The sequence below is a fragment of the Camelina sativa genome, chromosome 5, assembly GCF_000633955.1.
Source record: "Camelina sativa cultivar DH55 chromosome 5, Cs, whole genome shotgun sequence".
NCBI classification, from domain to species: domain Eukaryota; kingdom Viridiplantae; phylum Streptophyta; class Magnoliopsida; order Brassicales; family Brassicaceae; genus Camelina; species Camelina sativa.
In genome coordinates this window covers 8,681,632-8,700,748 of record NC_025689.1, presented here as the reverse complement: position 1 = coordinate 8,700,748, position 19,117 = coordinate 8,681,632, and the positions used below count along the sequence as shown (strand labels likewise).

The following is a 19,117-nucleotide window of genomic DNA, read 5'->3' as shown; positions in this document are numbered from 1 at the left end:
AAAAAGTGTTTTACAAGAGATAACAAAAATCCAAATTTACAAGACTTTACTAATTTCAAATCCATATCAAACACAATTATCGATCTGAATGCATCAGATCTGAATCTGGATCGATATCAAAGAAACTGAAGAGGCTTTTAAAAACTGTTTTAAAAGAACATAAATCCAAATTTAAAAGAGTTTACATATTCCAAATCGATATCAAAGAAATCTAAAAGCCCTAAATTTAAAAAAGCGATAGTCCAAATTGATAAACCCAGAAAGAAAAAAAGAAAGAATGAACCTGCCTGCGATAGAACCAGAATCAATGTCGGGAATTACGTATACGAGAGACGAAAGCGCAGAATCGCCGCGAAGAAGGATCGAGAATAGCCGCGAAGAAGAATCGTGAATCGCCGCGCAGAATCGCCGATGAACGAAGGAGAGAGAATCATCGGTTGAGGAAGGAGAGAAGCACGGCGAAGTGGAGAGAAAATTAGGTTTTCTTCATTAAGGGTAAAAAAGTCTTTTTTACCAAAAAAGGGGTACCCTTAAAAATGGACCCTTCCCAAGGGCATTTTTAAAAAGTGGAAGGGAAAAAGGGGCATTTTTGCTTTTCCCCCAATTTTGTTGGAGTGTTATTCTATATTTTTAATGTGCTTTTTAATGTTACATTTTTTGTACCTCTAAATTTAAAGCTTTTTTCATTGAATTTAAATTATTAACCACTTATTAAATAGAAATAAACATGTATAATTTTATACTTTTTTAAATTTGTATGAAATGTGTCAAAATAAATTTTTGTGAAATATAAGAAGTAACTTTTTTATATGATAAATCTGTTGGCTTGGCTCTAACGTATGTATGCATTTTATATCATTTGATTTAGGATACATAATTAAACTCGTCTAGAAAGAGTAAGTACATACAAAATTTTAAAATTGTAAGCTGGTATGCTTTGTATAGATTCCTTAACTATGGTTTCACTATTTCTATTTTTTTCCTTCTTTTGAGATTTAGATATTTTTGTTTTCTAAGTTTTTTTTGTTAAGATTTTAGGAATTGGGTGAGAAGTGTGTATTGAATTTGGTCCACAATATGATTAAAGATATCCACTAAAACTTTTTATAGGATAAATCTTTTGGCTCTAATGTATGCATTTCATATTATTTATTTATGATATGTAATTAAACTCGTCCGGAAAAACTAGGCACATACAAAATTTTAAAATTCTAAGCTGGTACCTATAGTTTTTAGGAAAAAAAGCCAAAAATACTTTATTTATATTTTATTTTGATGTTTAATATTTGATCTTTTTAGATTAGAAGAAAAATACATTTGTCAAAAAAAAAATACTTTGACTTAAAGTAATTTGATATTTAAATGATTGCTAAATTCAAATCCGCTCTTAAACGTCTCTTAACGTGCGTCACATATCACTTAACAGCTGTTAAAATATAACCACGCGTGGTTGTATCCATATATATAATATACTGGGACACAATATACTGAATAAATTGATGTGGTCTGGTGGTAATTTGTGTTTTGTTAACTTTAAGGACGCCGGTTCGATGTCACCCTCCTACACCTTTGGACTTTTTGTTTTTATATCTAATTAAAGGCAAAATCGTAATTAAATAATCGCAACCCTAACCTCCATTAGAAGTGGCCGACTAAAACCGAAGCGTTTAAATCCATCCATTACAAGTTTAACTGGTTTTCTCGAGATTTTCTTGCCCTTATCGAAGGTAATATTGACAACGGAAAATATGAGCAATTCACAATTTTTTCCTATTTCTTTCACCTAGTTTATAATATTTTTACAGTTTACTTCACCTATCTATACTACCTAAACGATGGTAAAAAATAACGGGTTAATATAATACTTTACTATACCCGGTTCTCTATGTTGTTCAATAAAAGATGAAGGTGACGGCACAGGTTCCTGGCGACGGCTCAGACCAAGCAGACGAAGACATGGAAGGTCTCCCCCCTTTGAAACGACATCGAAAGTCAGTTCATCATCTATGGCAAGACTGTACTCTTTGATTACGATTTCAAATGTGGGAACATCCATTTACTTCTTGCACAACTTTATCCAAAGGTTTGTCTATATATAATTGCAAAGTAATATTGATAACGCAAAACATGAGCAAATCACAAAATTTATCTATTTCTTTTACCTATGGCAATCATACCCCTCCAAGTGTGAACCTATTTATATTTTCATTATATTTTTAAATACTTCACGTAACAAGCTTACGATCCACTCATTTCCATTCAAATCTAATATTCTAATCTTCTTGTGTGATGTGGCTATTCCGTATTAGCATATTAACACTAAAATCATACTACACATAAGATCAACTCAAAACTCTCAAAACAAATAAGATAAATCGTAAAGTCAAGCAGCTAGTTAGCCAAAAAAATTAATTGTACACATAATACGTGTTAGAGAAGAAATAATGGTATTTTCAACCAAAGGTAGTAAACACACTTAGAAAATATATCTTTGTTAGATTATAAATTTACAAATTATAACACGTTGGGTTTTTTTTCTTTTTGGATTAAATACTTGTGGGCATATGTTTAATAGAGATAATTATTGTTAATTAATAACGTTTTATAGGATAAATCTGTTGGCTCTAATGTATGCATTTCATATTATTTAATTTAGGATACATAACTAAACTCGTCTAGAAAAAACTAGAGACATACAAAATTTTAAAATTCTAAGCTGGTACCTATAGTTTTTAAGAAAAAAACTAAAAAAACACTTCATTTATTTTTTATTTGGATGTTTAATACTTGGTTTTTTAGATTAGAAGAAAAATACTTCATGTAATTATCTTTGACTTAAAGTTAATTGATAGTTAAATGATTGCTAAATTCAAATCCGCTCTCAATCGTCCCTTAACGTACGTCATAGATCATTTAACAGCCGTTAAAATATAACCATGCGTGTTTGTATCGATATATATATAATACTCGGAAACAGTGTATTGAATAAGTTAACGTGGTCCAGTGGTAATTTGTATTCTATGAACCTTAACGACGCAGGTTCGATGTCACCCTCCAACACCTTCAAAAAAATAAAGAGAATATACTTTTTTTTTAAACTGAGGTTTCTGATAGAACTCGAACCACCTTAATATCCCATTTCAGAAAAGCTCCATCCAATCCTATGATGGGTCTACAAGTTTCTTTCCATGATTCTTTTTGGGATTTAAAACAAATGTATAAACGATAAAACCTTTGTTTGCTTCCAATGACTGGCCCAGGAATTGTCTTTATCTCGAATTCGGACCCTATGTTCTGCTGCAACACCTCTACTTGATAATCCCATATCTGTGCAAACTGAGATTCTTGACTTGTCTTTCTTGTCTTCATAACTTTGGTCTTCGCCTTTGCACACTGGTCTGGTGTCACTTCCAATTTATATTCTCTCTGAATCTCAGCAGCCATCTCGTATTTGGTGATCTTTGGATTCTTTCTCAGCTTTTCCTCAAACAAAAACTCAATAGAAGACGCCTTCAACATCTTCGAATAGCCTGACCTCACACATATATGCTCATTGACAACTACTCTTATCTACATCTTATGCTTCCTTTTCTCATATGAACAATAAACTCTCCATGGACATGGACGACCATCATCATCAACATAACAACTTTTTGCACCAACCATAAGAGCTTCAGATCTATATAGTTTGATGTCATACCTTGTCTTCAATGAGTACATCAACACAGCAAGCTTAAATTCTTCAGGAGAGTTGAAAGTTTTCTCCACTGCTAGCAAAGATTCTGGATCGTCAACATCTCCATCACCCATCCCTTCATTGTCGTTGTCTTCTTCATCTTCGTCATCCGATGACAAAGGATCTGGAATCTTGTCATCATCCCATACATCATCACTGTTGTCAGAATCTGAACCAGCTCCTTCTCCCCTAACAGCCTCGGGGAAGTCTTCCCTGATGTCTACATTAGCAACTTCTTCAACTTCGAAACCACCGTGCACTTCTTCCTCTCCACCGCCTACTCTATCATCAACACCATATACCATACAATCATCATCACTGTCATGTTCCACTTCCACCTCCATATCAGACTCTACTTCAGGTTCGACAATTTTTTTTTTTCCTTTCCGTCGTCGTTTAGCTCGACCTTTACCTCCGGTAACAGACTCTGATACACCTTCAGAAGGTTCACCTTGAACTTTGTCTCTAACCTCAGACTCTGAGATGCTATGCGGTGGAGCTCCATCTCCGATAACACTATTTGTTTCGATTTGCGGTGGAGCTGCATCTACATCGTTGATGTCCTGATGGAGCTTCTCTGATTCGTCTCGTGACTGTGATTCGTCTCTGTGATTCGTCTCGTGATAGAGCTTCGATTACATCTCCGACAAACAAAATCACCCCCTTGTTTCTCACTTTTGGCATCGAATAATTAGGGTTTCAAAGATTTGAGGATTTTGGGAAATTAGGGATTGCAATACGATTTGGGAATTTTTATCTTCTGTTCAGAGTCGTGGATAAAAACGACGTCGTTTTTATCCTTCACGGATTTGTTAACGACAACCAAACAGAGAAACTAACGGGGTTAATTTCTCCGTCACCCGAAATTACGACATCGGGTTTTTGGCCTGGTCAATGATGTTTCATGTTTTAATAGAGAGTCAACTGCAAGTCTGCAACTATATGTTTTAAATGGCCGCAGGCAAAGTTGATGGTTTAAATGGTGTTTTGTGTAAGTTTATAGTTAAAACAACATTTTTTCCAATTATATAATCTTAAATGCTAAATAGAAGAAACAAAAAAACAAATACAATTTTTTTTAAACAGTACTCCTACTTCGGTGGCTATGGTTCGGTTTTTTGGTTTTGTTTGAACCGGTATGGAACTGAAGTTGGCCGGTTATCGATTCAGATAACGTAACCTTCGGAGTCGCAAAGAGAGTCTCATTTGTCTAACAAAGAATAAATAAAAATAAAAGAAACCCAATCTCCTCCTTCCGTTATCCAAATCCTCTCTCCCTCTGTTCAAGAACCAAAAAATGACGACAATGGCGACGCAAGGTGCTTGGCTACGAATGACCTCATCAGCGAAGTCCGTCGCCAAGTCAACCGTAACTTCAAAGGAACTCGGATTCCTCACCTCCCAGCTCAGCGGCGTCAGAATCTCTCACTCTCCTAGTGACGTCATCAATCGCATCTCCGTTCCTTCGTTTCCAGGGATTCAGCCAATCGTCGCTCGTAATTCCCCCATTTCCCCTCTTTCTTAGGGTTTATTCTGATTCATTCGCCTTCCTAATTTATCGAATTTCGAATTTTTGGTTAGCTAGCTCTAGTGTTGAGTTGAATCGCCTAGGAATTTTAAGTCTTTGCTAGAGATATGTTCAAGCTACGTTGCTCTATTTGTTTTGATGCTATGTCAATTTGGTTCTTTTCGCTCAATTCCAATTCTTTGCAGCCTTATGTTTCTCGTATTGTAACAAAAGCTGTGTCTTTATAACCATCTTTGTTGAACCTTTGATTGCAGTTTCCATAGTCATCTGTAACATTTTGAGTTTTTTGTTTTGTGTTTTCTTGAAACTGTTTGTTGTGTTTCTATATGTTGTCAGGTAGGATATGCCCATTTACTGGGAAGAAAGCAAACAGAGCAAACAAAGTTTCTTTCTCTAACCACAAGACCAAGAAGTTGCAATTCGTCAACTTACAGTACAAGAGAGTTTGGTGGGAAGCTGGTAAACGTTTTGTTAAACTTCGTTTATCAACTAAGGCCTTGAAGACCATTGAGAAGAACGGACTCGATGCTGTTGCCAAGAAAGCCGGCATTGATCTTCGCAAGAAATAAGATGATGATAACGATGTTTGATGATGATCGCAAAGTTTATTATATACATTTCTTTGCTTCTCCTTTTGCACTCTTTACATTTACTTTCTAGATTTGGTAAGTATCATCATATGTAATCTCTGAGTTGTATCCGAAAACTGTTTTTTTTTTGGTGTGTTTCTTTCTCGAGCTGTCAAGAAAAGACTTACAATGAGAAACGAAAAACAAACTCTTACATTACATGCAGGTGGTCTGGTCTGGTCCAAAAAATACATTACATGTTTTCGTTTTATGTTTCTCAGACAATATCGTTACAAGTATCAACTGAATTCTCTGGTTTTCCTTTCGATGATTTCTTCATCGATGCTTCTCCTCCTGCTGATCCTTTTAGTTTCCTTGGACGCGATGTAGCCTTCCGTGGAGGTGCTGAACCATCAGGAATAGGATGCTGACTAGATGCTTCCGTGTCCGGAACCGGGACACCACGCCTTCTACGAACTGAAGGTTCTTGATCATTCGACGAGTCCATTGACCCGTGTTTGCTTCGGTGATGTCTTGAATGCTTCGATGATTCATCTGATGATGCAGCATTCCCGCTGCTTTTTCTAGGCGGAGACCCGTTTGGATTTGGACTAGCTCCTCCTCCGGATTTCCGTCTTGTTTTATGTTTCGGTTTCTCGTTGGTGCTCGAAGGCAGTAACTCTTTTAGCCCGACTCCTCCTTGGTTCATCCCTGTTGAGTTAAACGTCAATGCCTAGAACTGGTCAAGGCTTATTACTTTTTAGGTGAAACATTCAGAACTTTAGAGGAAAAATATTAACCTTGCGGTTTGTATTTGTTGGAATTTCCCCTGGAAACGACTTGACCTTTCTCATGTTCTTGAGGTTTGAAGTCATTCATCTGTGGGTTTCCCCAAAAAGGCAATGATGATGATGATATGTAACAAAATTAATACGTGTAAATGTACGAATGTATATGATCGTACCCAGCTTGGCGTATTGGTGGCTGGACCGTCGGAGCCAATGTGGGCAACATGCTTTACATCGGTCGGAAACCCGATCTGCATCTCCTGCTCTTTCTCTTCGTCTACAATAGAATGGGTCTCTCCATGTATTAAAACTTGTGACTCAAGAAACGACAAAGATCTTATCATGTTTATGGAAAAAAGAAAAAATCGATGAGAGACTCACCAAAAATCTGAGTAATATAACGAAGGCCCTTAAGAAGACCCTTCATTGTCGTCGCCATTGATCTATAAAGGGTTGGTTCCGGTTAGTGGCGTATCCACACGCCGGAGACAACCTTTTTTTGTTCAAGATTTGACGATCCTTACCGTAAACCTTGAACGCATGAGATTTTCTCTTGACGAGAAAAAAGGTTGAATATTTTCGAAGAGAGAGAGAGAGGGAGGGAGAGAGAGAGAGAAAGGTCAAGAGATCTCCAAGAAAGTTATTGGTTTGAGACCAACCAAAGAGAAGAAGAGGGAGAGCACTAAGTTTTGTCTTCCTTTTTTTTTTTTTTTACCAGAGAACAAAATTTTTAAAAAAGAAAGAAACATTTTCATAGTTGTAATTAACAGATAATATTATATTTAGAATGTTGATGGTAATGGAGGCAACGTAGAGCTATAATCAAACCCTCCATGGGAAACAACTTGTCAACAGGATTCCGGGTCGAAAGGAAGGAGACCATGACCACACCAAATCATCCTATTATACTAATTAATTAACACATTGTATAATGCTATCTTGGATACGTATACCACTATATTTGTTTTGACTATTTTAGAGAAATTGCACTAGATTGCAGATACTAGAAAAATGTGATAACTTAGATGATTATATTGAGAGGTTTTGCGATCGTAAGCAAAATGGTTTGCGAGAAGATTTTTGATTGATTCGTATGTTATAAACTTATAATAAGCGAACATTCAGATAGAAACCGACACATTATTCTGTTTCTTTGGAGGGTCTAAAAGTTCTAGAATCCGAAGGAGAAAAAGTTAAAACGGACAAAGATTCCGGCAAAGAAGATTTGAAACCGGCGATTACCATGATGATGACTTAAGAAGCTTTCATGTCATCCATACCGACGGTAGCCTGCGAAAGATGATGAACAAGATCAAAAGAATCAAAGACTGTGATGAAACGGAAGAAACTGTAAGGATTTCAAGTTTTTTTAAGTCTTTGCTTACTAGAAACTTATGATTGTCGTGAAGAAACGGACCAAACTCAGCGCAAAACCTTTCCATGTCAGCGTAGATGTCACCAGAACCAGATATGACATCCATGAACTTCTTCCTGTCTGGAGCTAGCTTTAAAGCCATCTGAAAAATAAACAAGTTCAAATTGAGATTGGTTTTCAGAAAATGCTGATCAAACAGAGAAAGCACGAGTAAGTACATACAGAGAAGGTAGAGCTGGCTAGCCATCCGTGCCATTTCTTGAGTGTTTTTTGGTATGAGTCACCACATGCTTGTGGCATTGACCAATCTTTATGAGCTACCAAGTTGCGGAACAGCTCCACTAAGAAATCCATTGCTCTGAAAGATTCACTCATAAGTGATATGCATGGTTTTGAGAAGCTGCTCTCTTCAAAATAAAGGTATGTAAATGCTGTCATCGCTTACCTGGTTAACCAGAGAAGACCGTTGGTACAGCTGGACGATGCCTTTGCTGTCTTAGACTCAATTTCGACTTGAACAAAGGTGTACAAGTACTTGAACTTATCGGGATCAGACAAGTAGTTCTTCTCCAATCTCTACACAAGAGACAGACCAATGAATTTTATATTGCAAGACAATAATCCAATGCACAGAGGTCATATCTCCGTTATCAGAGGTACACATTACTATTGTAAGCAGAATGAGAATAGGGCCAGGCAATGCACTCTTATCAGTAGTTAGTACTGTGAATGCTAAATGGATTTGTGCCCTTAGGTTTATCAAAATCTTGGAAACTAGAAGAGAATTTTACCGAGATGTTGCCTCCAATGTCAGATTTCACAAGAGTCATAGCAGCTCCAAACTTATCTGAAAAAACAGATACCAACACACAATGTGTATGTATTTTCATAAATAAAAAAGAAAAATCCCAAATAGAAAGAACAGAGAAAGTTTCTGGCTTTTGTTTTAACCTATAACAGGCAAGATGGTCTTGCAGAGCTCTAGAAATGGCTTAGTAAGCATCTCGCCTTGTTCAGACTTTACATGCTTCATTCCTTCCAAACAAGGCGTGAACACAGTCCCTTCCATTTTGACTTAACTGAACATAGAGAGAACAAACACAAGAAACAAATTTACTCAATGAACAATGTGGATGATCTTAACATTGAAGATGATCAACATTGTACAACAAACACCGAAGAAAAAAAAATTCACAAAAAACAAAGTTCAATGGAAGATCTGAGCAACCACATAAACAACACTGACAAACACATCAACTCAATCATAAAGGTTATGAATTGATTTAATCATATATGCAAAATCACATGTAAAAAATTAGACCAACATCATAAAATTGGAAAGTTTTCAAAATCTGATCGAGACAGAGAGATCTAATTTTCAAACCGGATCCATCGATCATCATAACAGCGTTGTAAGAAGACGCAACAAAACAAGAAGATTACTCGAGATCTATGGATTCAATAGACGAAGACGAATCTGAGGTCGATCTCAAACGAAGAAGGAGCAAAAAAATCGTACCTTTGCGTCAGAATTGAAAATAAAAATGGGATCAGATTCGATTCTCTGCTACTGGAGATTGCTCTCTCTCTTCGTTCTCTGGAGTTAGAAAAATTCTCTCTTTTTCTGTTTTAGACATTTAATTATATTTTGTTATACATCCAAACTTTACGAAATTTTCTGATTTTAGCCCCTAACATTTATTATTTGTCAGTTACATCCATCTCACTTATGGTGCAAATTACATTCGTAAAAAAAAATTGTTGATTAAAACTCCAATTGACCCATTAATGTTAATCCGATGACAATGACCTCAAGACAATTCCGAAGAAGTTTAAGATACTCCAACAAATTACCACTCCAAGGCCTTCACCTTGATCATCAACTGGAAAAATTTGTCAATATTACCGCAAGTTTTGAATTTTTTTTGTCCCTTCTCTTAATTTAAAAAAAACAAAACAAAACAAAATCTTACTTTTCCTACCTCAATCACAAGTCTCTCCAACATGCATGGAACTAAGAGTTGCAAAAAAAATTTCCTTTTCACCCACACAAATTTTTTGAAATTAATCTTTTTTTAAAAATTACCTTGAAACAACGTTGATCTTCGTATCTTCGATTTCGATGGTTAAACTTCTCATTATCTCGATAAAGCAACTTTCTTGAACATACTCCTTTGGTATTGGTATGATACGAAAATGCATGAAACTTTCATATTTGTTTAAAAACCAGCGGTGGCAATTATTCTGAATGTTGCTCATGAGAAACTCTCATAATAACACATGTCTTCTTCTAAGTGGTTAAGTTTTATTATAATAAATCAAATCCACACAAAATTAATCTCTTAATTAAATAGTTTATATGTTTTTTTTCATTTATAATTCAAAAAATAAAATTAACTATCTAACAAGTTCCATTATGCATAATTTTATATTATATATTAATATTATTTTAAAGTAGTATTAGTTTATTTAATAAAATATTATATTATGAGACTAATTCTGATTTTTGAAATAAAATATATTTATGTTGTGAAACTAATTTTGCAATTTTTTAAAAATTTATAAATATATATTTGAATTTATTATTGATAGTATGATATATGGTATAAAAATATAACTAATTAATAAAATAAATATATTTAATAAGTAATTCAATATGTTTGAAATACATTAGTAGAAAATTTTATACTTTATGTTAAAATAGAAAAAAATAACAAAATAAATATTCAAATAAAAATATTAGATTACATTAAAATAATAATATTATATTGATGAGAAGGAGTTCTCAAATTTTTCTACACTAAAAATATTAATAATATATTGATGAGAAACTAACACCAATGCACATGGTCTCACAATTATACTATGTACATACAGCTGCTGAGATCAAGTTATACTTCAATAGTTTTGCCAGAAAATATGAAGTAACAATGGTTCCTAACATAACTGTCATTTAGCTAAGCGCGTGTGCATTAGGCGAATATTGTCTGTTGCCAAGCTATATAAAACAAGAGGAATTTGCGAGATGTAAGTTGTTAATTCGCAAGATTAATTTACTACGCCAATGAAAATAATATAAATGGATGGTTAAGGCGTTTTTATATTGCAAATATAATTACCGGAATCCTCCGGGAAAGTTGAACCATACATGTGGTTCTGCATATGGTTGGGTTGATGCCGAGAGTCGTGATAAAATAATGTCAGACTTCAAGAGTGTCATGGGGGATTATCGATCGAGTTTGAGTGCCGTTGGTAACATATTTCAATGGCTCGATCAAAGTTTCAGCGTGTTAGTTCGTCATATTTAGATCATTAATCTGTCAGTTGACTTTTATATATTTTGCAAAATTGTGAAAACCTTGATTAGAAGCAATTTACACGAGAGCTGGATAGCACAAAAGAGTTTAATTAACAAACCTGAGTGAATAAAACGTATGAAGCAACTAAAGTACCATTGATCGACTTTATAGCATGCATACAATACTCTTGATTGTTCGTAAATTTCTCTACAACCCAAGTATATTTTTCCTAGTGCAACCCAACCCAACCCAAGTATATCCACAACACAAGAACATGGAAGATTAAAAAAAAAGTCCATATGGATTTCGTTGACGACAAATCCACATTGTATTATTTGGATTGGGACATGACCTTTACCTTCTCCTCACGCAACCGGCATTGTTTGAAGTCTCCCACTGTCCCTCTTTGGACCCCACATTTAATGTCCAAAACTAACCCATTGGTATATTCTACAATCTACGTACATACAAAAACTTCATATTTATCAATTATACATGCACTTAAATACGATTCGGTTCAGCACTTCAACTACGTTAACCGGAAAAGGGGGTGGAGTAACATGACCCCATGCCCCTCCCATAAAATCATATAAGTCCACCGGATTTACAATTGTCTTGTACGTAAATTAACACTTAACTGTCTAAATAACCCGAGTTTAAAACTCTCTATTGACCCTATGTTATAAATCCAAAATATTCATGATCTTACTGTTTACATCCCTTTTCTTAAGCCTATGATATTTAAATAGTTTATAGTTTATAAATTTTATGTTGAACAAAGCAAATATAGTTTCTTCTACATTCGCCACTATTTGTTATAGTCGTGGTTTCGTACACTTTTATTTCATATGTTCCCCACTAATCACGCTTTCTTACGTACCACTTGCTCTAGATTTCTCATTGGTGGCCATTGAATTTTAACTAGAGGCAATTTAGTCATTTGTGAATGTGAGATTAGGAGGTGTGTACGGACTGTGTGAGACAAAAGGAGGTTAATGTGGAGGAGAGATCTTCGGTGGGACAACGCAATCGAACGTCGTTTTAGAAGCAACTAAATGCCTTCTTGACTTCTCCATTCTCCGTGCGATCACGCATTTACCTAATTCCATCTTTTACTTGTTTAGCTTGTTAAGTTCTTTCTACAACATTATTACCACTTTTTGTTCTTTTAATTTATGGCAACTTGGCAACTTGCTTGAACTCCTGAAATTAATTCTACCTCTTAAAAAGGTTATGCGAGTACATAAGCACTTTTCTGGTTTCTTTTTTTCTTTCAGATCCAATGTTCACCAATCAAACAATTACAAATAATGACTAGTACTGGCCTTGTTGTGTTCACTTGTTCGCTTCAAACTCAGCAAACAGTCATCATGCATACTCTAAATCACATAAAAATATTCAATATCAAACTATATAATATACAAATGGAAATACTTAGCGAAAACACGTCAATTCCTATAATATTATCAATTTTGTACAAAGCCGACCGTTTTGGAATTTCTTTTCTTTCGTTATACGTAAGACTACAGATTCAATAACGTGTGGGTTTAGGAACCCTTACGAATGGTTGACAAAAAAGAAGAAAGAAAAGCTCATGTCTATTTTTTTTTAATGGAATACATATACGCTAAAGTGTTTATAAAAGAAAGATGGTTATGCAATTTATTATCTGGATTGGGAAAAGATGATTGGACCATCCGGGTAGAGGAATCTTCAGGGCATTTGTCACTTTCAAAGACCCCATGAAATCCACATCTCCTTAAATTGAATAATCGAAATTTAGTTGCATACGCATCTTTCTTTACCTACGATTTGCTCGTAGCACATCGTTTACGAAATATGCCATAACTATAATAAACTGACATCATTTTCCAATAATAACATGAATGTTAATTAATGATCGTTAAAACTAAATTACTAATGTTTTTTTTTATTGTATTCTTAATTACGTGATATATGTTTGAGTAAATAAACTTGCAAGATAGGACAAATGGTCAAGAATTTTTAAGTTATTTCGACGCTCAAATCCGATACACAAAATATAAAGCAATGAGGAAAACAAACGAAGTTGTCAAAACAAATGGTCAAGAATAATTCATGTTAGCACAATAACACTCTCAAAGGATAGCCCTTAATTTTCTGCAAACAAGCGAGAGGGGACGTCGTATTCTGATGGTCCTGTGTCGACGTGGGAGGATCAGTTGCTTAGAGTCTTGAGATGAAATATTTATACATAACGAATGAAAATTATCTCCAACTCTTTGACTCCCACTATGTGATTTCACGTGTTCGGATCAAAGCGTAGAAGTTGCTCGTTCGCAAACATTGATGTCTCACGACAAATTAGTCAGGTTTTTTTATTTTTTTTTGGGAGTGAAAAGTCTTTGGGTCGTGAAAAATGTTACTTGCTAAATTAAAAACGATAAACTGCTATTATTATTTCAAATAGGTGTAAATTTTTGTCTTTAATTTACTTCATTCATACACGATACGTAACAGAACTTAGTAAAAAAAAAAAAAATTAGTTGAAATATTTTTGTCAAATTTGAACTATATAGTTTGAAGGATCCCAACAGAGATTATATTATAGTATGTATTCTTTTCATTGTTTCTTTTTTCTTTTTGGTCTCGTGGTACATTTTATATATAAGTTTAAAAGACCAAAACTCTAAAATAGTAATGTTAGCAAATTCAATTCATTACGACATGGCTCAAAACGGACTTAATTACAAAAATACGATATGAACCCCATCCATTGCTATAAAATAAACGCAACTTCCCCTCTCCATTTTCAATAAATCACTCATCTTCTTTTGTCTCTGTTTCTACGGTTCAAAAACCTCAAACCTTTAAAACCAAAAAAACACGATGGAGAAACGTAGCTCTACTAAGAACAGAGGAGTACTTAGATTACCACCTGGCTTCCGGTTTCACCCGACCGATGAAGAGCTAGTTGTTCAATATTTGCGTAGGAAAGTAACCGGTTTACCCTTACCAGCTTCTGTAATACCGGAAACGGATGTTTGTAAATCGGATCCATGGGATTTACCAGGTAAAACCTATATAAAACCAATATTGGTCTCGTTCAATTCAATTCGGTTTTTGATGGTTTGTTATGCATGATGATCACAGGTGATTGTGACTCAGAGAGGTATTTTTTTAGCACCAAGGAAGCTAAATACCCGAACGGAAACCGGTCGAACCGATCGACCGGTTCGGGTTATTGGAAAGCGACCGGTATTGATAAGCAAATCGGGAAGAAGACGCTTGCCGTGGGGATGAAGAAAACTCTGGTTTTCTACAAAGGTAAACCACCAAACGGGACAAGAACCAATTGGGTTCTTCATGAGTACCGTCTTGTTGATTTGTAACAAGAATCATCACATGTAAGAAGAGATCATTCGCAAATACTCGAATCTGTTATAATATTAACAAGAAGCTAGCTAGGATTCTAAAAGTGTCTTCTCTTTTTTTTTTTTTTTTTTTTTTTTTAAAGGGACAGAACATGAATTGGGTTCTGTGCAGAGTGTTCTTGAAGAAGAGAAGCAATAGTAATAAAAGGAAAGAAGAGGAACGAGACGAGTTGGAGAATGAGAAAGAGACAGAGAAGGAAAGTGAGGAGGAGAAGAAGAAGAGTAGTACTTGTCCCATTTTTTATGACTTTATGAGAAAAGATAAGAAGAATAAAATAAGAAGAAGAAGATGCTGTGATCTGAATTTGACTCCTGCTACGTCGTGTTGTTGTTGTTGTTTTTGTTCGTCTTCTTCAGGGTCTTCGTCGTCTGTTTGCTCAAGTGCTTTAACTCAGACATCTTCAAATGATAGTTATCATGAAGAGATCAGTTGTCAGGAAAATAAGTTTTGTTTGTTTCTTTAGACCTAAAAAAACTTTGGAGCAAGTTCTTTTTTAACTTTAATAAATTAGTTCATGATTACCAAGTGATGTATGTAATCTAAACCATTCAAGGTGATTTCTTATGGCAGCTAGCCTTTATTGTTGGTCAGCCACAACAAATTTGTAGTATTATTTTTATGTACTTTTCAGATATATAATCTCTTATGCATTGTGACTTTTGTCCATAACAAGGACCAACCATCTAGCTAAAGAAGCATAGACGAAAAAACTTGAGTTCAAGCAATCCAATCAGAGTTGAACATTTACACTAGAGACTAGGGAAAGAAATGGTAAACCGTTTTTTAGGATGCCTTTAGGTTAACCCAGTTAACCAACAAGAGATAAGTATTCTCTCAATACCCTAATCTCTTTACCTAATCACTTAAGTTTACAAAACTTTTATTTGTAACCCCTAAACTAAATGATAAGTAAACCATTCACTACAAGAAAACAGGTGATTTACGACTGCACTATTAGTCACTAAATAGTCGCTAAATCATACATTACGACTAATTTACAAAATATTTGTTGTCGTAAATCGGTAGTCGGTAAGGAAATTCAGTCGTAATATAGTCGGTAAATAGCGACAATATTATGACTATGTCTTGTAGTCGTAACCATAGTCGTAAGTTAGTCGTTACTAGTTACGACTATTGGATGACTATGTTACGACTAGTTTGAAAATAGTTGTGAATTCGTCTTTAAATTATACGACTCCGTAGCTACTATTTGACGACTATGTTACGACAACTTTAAGTCAGATTTAATGACTGGTTTGACAACTATAGTGATTAAAATCAAAATTGTTTTGTTTTGTTTTATAAATCCAATTTCTAATCAAACAGAAACCTAAAATTCATATTTTTAATAACCAAAAGTTCACCACAATAGTAATTTGTTCACCACATTAGAAATTACAAAAAGAGAACCAAAAGTGATCAATCAAAAACTATGATTGACACATCATCCCAAAGTGACAAGTTCATAATAACCAAAAGAGAATCTAAACCATAATAAGTAGCCGAATAAGTAGCCTAAGAAGTAACCTAAGAAGGAGGTTGTTGTGTTGGAGTGGCGGTGGATGCATCACTTGATTCAGACTCTTGGAATTCGACATAGGCTGGACACATCGTACGGATGAACTTTTCCAAGTGCTCTATCTTCTTCTGTTGCGCAGCCTGAACTTTGGAGTGTTCTGCTTCACGAGCAGCTTGTTCTTCAATTATACGATGAGCTTCCTTCACTTGCTCTTGTAATGCTACAAACGATGACGACTCTCCTCGTTGATAGCTCTTGCCATTGAGAAGATCCTGAAGATGATCCTTGAGGCTTCCAAGTCCAAAAAGATTACCTCGTGAATCCTTCTCAGTGGACTTAGAAAAGAAAAAATGAAACTGTTAGTTCTGAAAATGAAAGTTTTGAAGACTCTTTAAATATAGATTGTGAAAATGGTACTTTACCTGAAGAAAGATGGTCGTATAATCTTCTGCTGTGAGCTCCTGAGCTCGTGAAGGATCTGACTCGATCTCAGATATCTTAGCTTGTAAGTTTTTCTCATAAGTTGAGAAGATCTTCTCGGCTTTTCGATCGACATACGTACCATCTGGCCTTGTATGTGTCTCTTTGAAAACCTCACCAAGACTCACCGGTCTCCCAAGTTTCTCTTCCTGGAATGTTACAAAAATAAAAAAAAGTTAAGACATAAGTTAAAGTTACAAAAGAAAGGTTAAGACATAAGTTAAAGTTACTCACCAAGCCTTGTTTGACTTGTTGATACGATGTTGGCCCAGATAAATGCGAGTGTGGACCGAGACCATTACGGTCTGACATACGAGCATTGGAATAGATTTGACTCCTTTCTTGTGCTTCTTCAGTATCCCACTGCGCAACCATTGTTTTCTAGAGTTCACCCTCGATCCATTTAGGTTGCACTCGACTAGTCCTAACGTCGCTTACCATGTTCTTCATCCGGCGTTGACATATCTCATAGAAAAAATGTTGCACTGTCCCTGTAATCAATGGATCCCAAGTGTGTGTTTTCTAGGAAAAAGAAAATAGAATTAAGTTAGTGATAAGCAACAATTAAAACCTATCTATAAATGATATATGACAGAAAAATATACCGCAAACTCAAGGAAGTATCTTTCTCTTCTATCCGGAGGCACACATGACCAATTGTAGAATGGACCATCAAATTTGTTTGTAAAAACCTTTGTAATCTTCCGCACCAGTTGTGATCTGGCATTCCGAGTAAACCTCATAACATAAGAATCAAGTCAGACTCGTGAATGACAAACACAATAAACAATAGTTCATGTACTTACAATAAACAATAGTTCATGTACTCACAATAAACAATAGTTCATGACAAAACACATATATACTCTTCTAGTTAACTAAATGATGAGAGACTTGGGAATGAAAAATACAATAAACAATAGTTCATGTACTCACAATAAACAATAGTTCATGTACTCACAATAAACAATAGTTCATGACAAAACACATATACTCTTCTAGTTACTACTAAATGATGAGAGACTTGGGAATGACAAACACAATAAACAATAGTTCATGTACTCGACAAAACAATAAACAATAGTACTCGACAAAACAATAAACAATAGTGATGTTGTGTGTCATCTAAAATCAACGAAGTCATCGACTCTAATCTAGAAAACAAACTCTAATCTAGAAGAAAACATATGAAAACATGTTATGAGCTGGAGATTTATACGTGTTTACATACCAAGTCGTGTTAGGCCTCGGTTCTGGAGAGAGGACGGTGGTAAAAGTATGACGGTCCGGCACCATAAGTATGGCGTTAAGAGCCCTCAACGTGTCCTTCCGGAGTTCCGGCAACACTGGATCTGACTCATCAAAGTTGTTACCGTGAGAAGAAGGATGACTTTGAGCTGGAGAGTTCTGAGCTGCAGATCTCGCAGAATCATGCAATGGATTCGATCGAACCGGAGGATTGTTCTGAGCTGGAGATCTTGCAGAATCATGCAAAGGATTCGATCTCACCGGAGGATTGTTCTGAACTTCTGGTAATGACCGAGTTGGTTGGTCATCAACGCTTCGATTCACGGAGTTCTGAAATAGAGTCTATGGTGGTGGATAGTTTCTGACCTGCAGTGCGGCTGACGTCGAAAGTTGGGGGGAAACGCGGACTGGTACTTGTGGCGTCTGAGGCGTAGGATTTTGAGCCGCCGGCGTGAAGTTGTATTGAGGCGGTAGAGGGTTGACTCTTCTCACCTTCGACGGAGGGTTAGAGCCACCGACTCTGAGAGTAGCGTTGGCGACAACATTCCTCTTTCGTCCAGGCTTCTTAAGAGGACGCATCGTGAGAATTGGCAGGAGGAAGACGAAGGATGGTGAGAAATAAGATTGAGAGATTAGGGTTTCGGCGATTGAGAGAGAATTTGGCAGAAGAAAGATGAAGGATGGTGAGAAATGAGAGATTAGGGTTGAAAAATTAGGGTTATCTCGTTTGTTAGGGTTATGGGCTGGACCGCGTAAATGGATTCCCGGGTTTAATTAACCCAAAATGTTTTAAACTTAGTCGCTTATTAGTCGCGGATCAGTTGGTGCAAAATATTTTAAACAATTGGGCTTGTTTTGGAGTCCAAAATCTGGTCCAAAATCTAGTCCAAGACGTAATAACAATTTTTATGAATTTAGTCACTTTTTTGTCGCCAATCAGTAGCCAACATTAATTTTATAAAAAACATGTAATTTAATTTACTTTACATACTATTTAAAGCATACTACTTATATATACACTATATAATATATTGATCACTTTAAATTTACAAACATTATTTACATATATACTTACTATAATAAAAATCACATTTTCTATTTTTAAATTAAATTCACATTTTATGACTTAGCATAAATGAAGATACTAATTTTAAAAGATCA

The 19,117-nt window shown here is 35.3% G+C and overlaps 3 protein-coding genes and 1 pseudogene across 4 annotated transcripts; 2 read left to right on the top strand and 2 right to left on the bottom strand.

Annotated features, from left to right (window-relative positions):
- On the top strand, positions 4,977–6,052 carry LOC104786221 (50S ribosomal protein L28, chloroplastic). The gene is made up of 2 exons (XM_010511581.2): positions 4,977–5,232; positions 5,601–6,052. The coding sequence occupies exons 1-2, from the start codon at positions 5,034–5,036 to the stop codon at positions 5,831–5,833; spliced, it is 432 nt and encodes a 143-aa protein (XP_010509883.1). The 5' UTR covers positions 4,977–5,033; the 3' UTR covers positions 5,834–6,052.
- LOC104786222 (CRIB domain-containing protein RIC1-like) lies at positions 6,050–7,320 on the bottom strand. Its single transcript, XM_010511582.1, has 4 exons — positions 7,003–7,320; positions 6,798–6,898; positions 6,634–6,712; positions 6,050–6,544 (listed from the first exon to the last, which is right to left on the bottom strand). Exons 1-4 carry the CDS (start codon positions 7,058–7,060, stop codon positions 6,111–6,113), a joined length of 672 nt encoding a protein of 223 aa, XP_010509884.1. The 5' UTR covers positions 7,061–7,320; the 3' UTR covers positions 6,050–6,110.
- Positions 7,684–9,620, bottom strand: LOC104786220 (glycolipid transfer protein 1). 2 transcript variants are annotated; one of them, XM_010511579.2, is made up of 7 exons: positions 9,516–9,620; positions 8,948–9,075; positions 8,788–8,843; positions 8,442–8,572; positions 8,219–8,354; positions 8,007–8,138; positions 7,684–7,911 (listed from the first exon to the last, which is right to left on the bottom strand). In XM_010511579.2, exons 2-7 carry the CDS (start codon positions 9,063–9,065, stop codon positions 7,876–7,878), a joined length of 609 nt encoding a protein of 202 aa, XP_010509881.1. In that variant the 5' UTR covers positions 9,066–9,075; positions 9,516–9,620; the 3' UTR covers positions 7,684–7,875. The 2 variants fall into 2 exon arrangements, with proteins under 2 accessions (XP_010509881.1, XP_010509882.1); XM_010511580.2 differs by lacking the exon at positions 9,516–9,620 and adding an exon at positions 9,440–9,495.
- Positions 13,933–15,359, top strand: LOC104786219 (annotated as a pseudogene).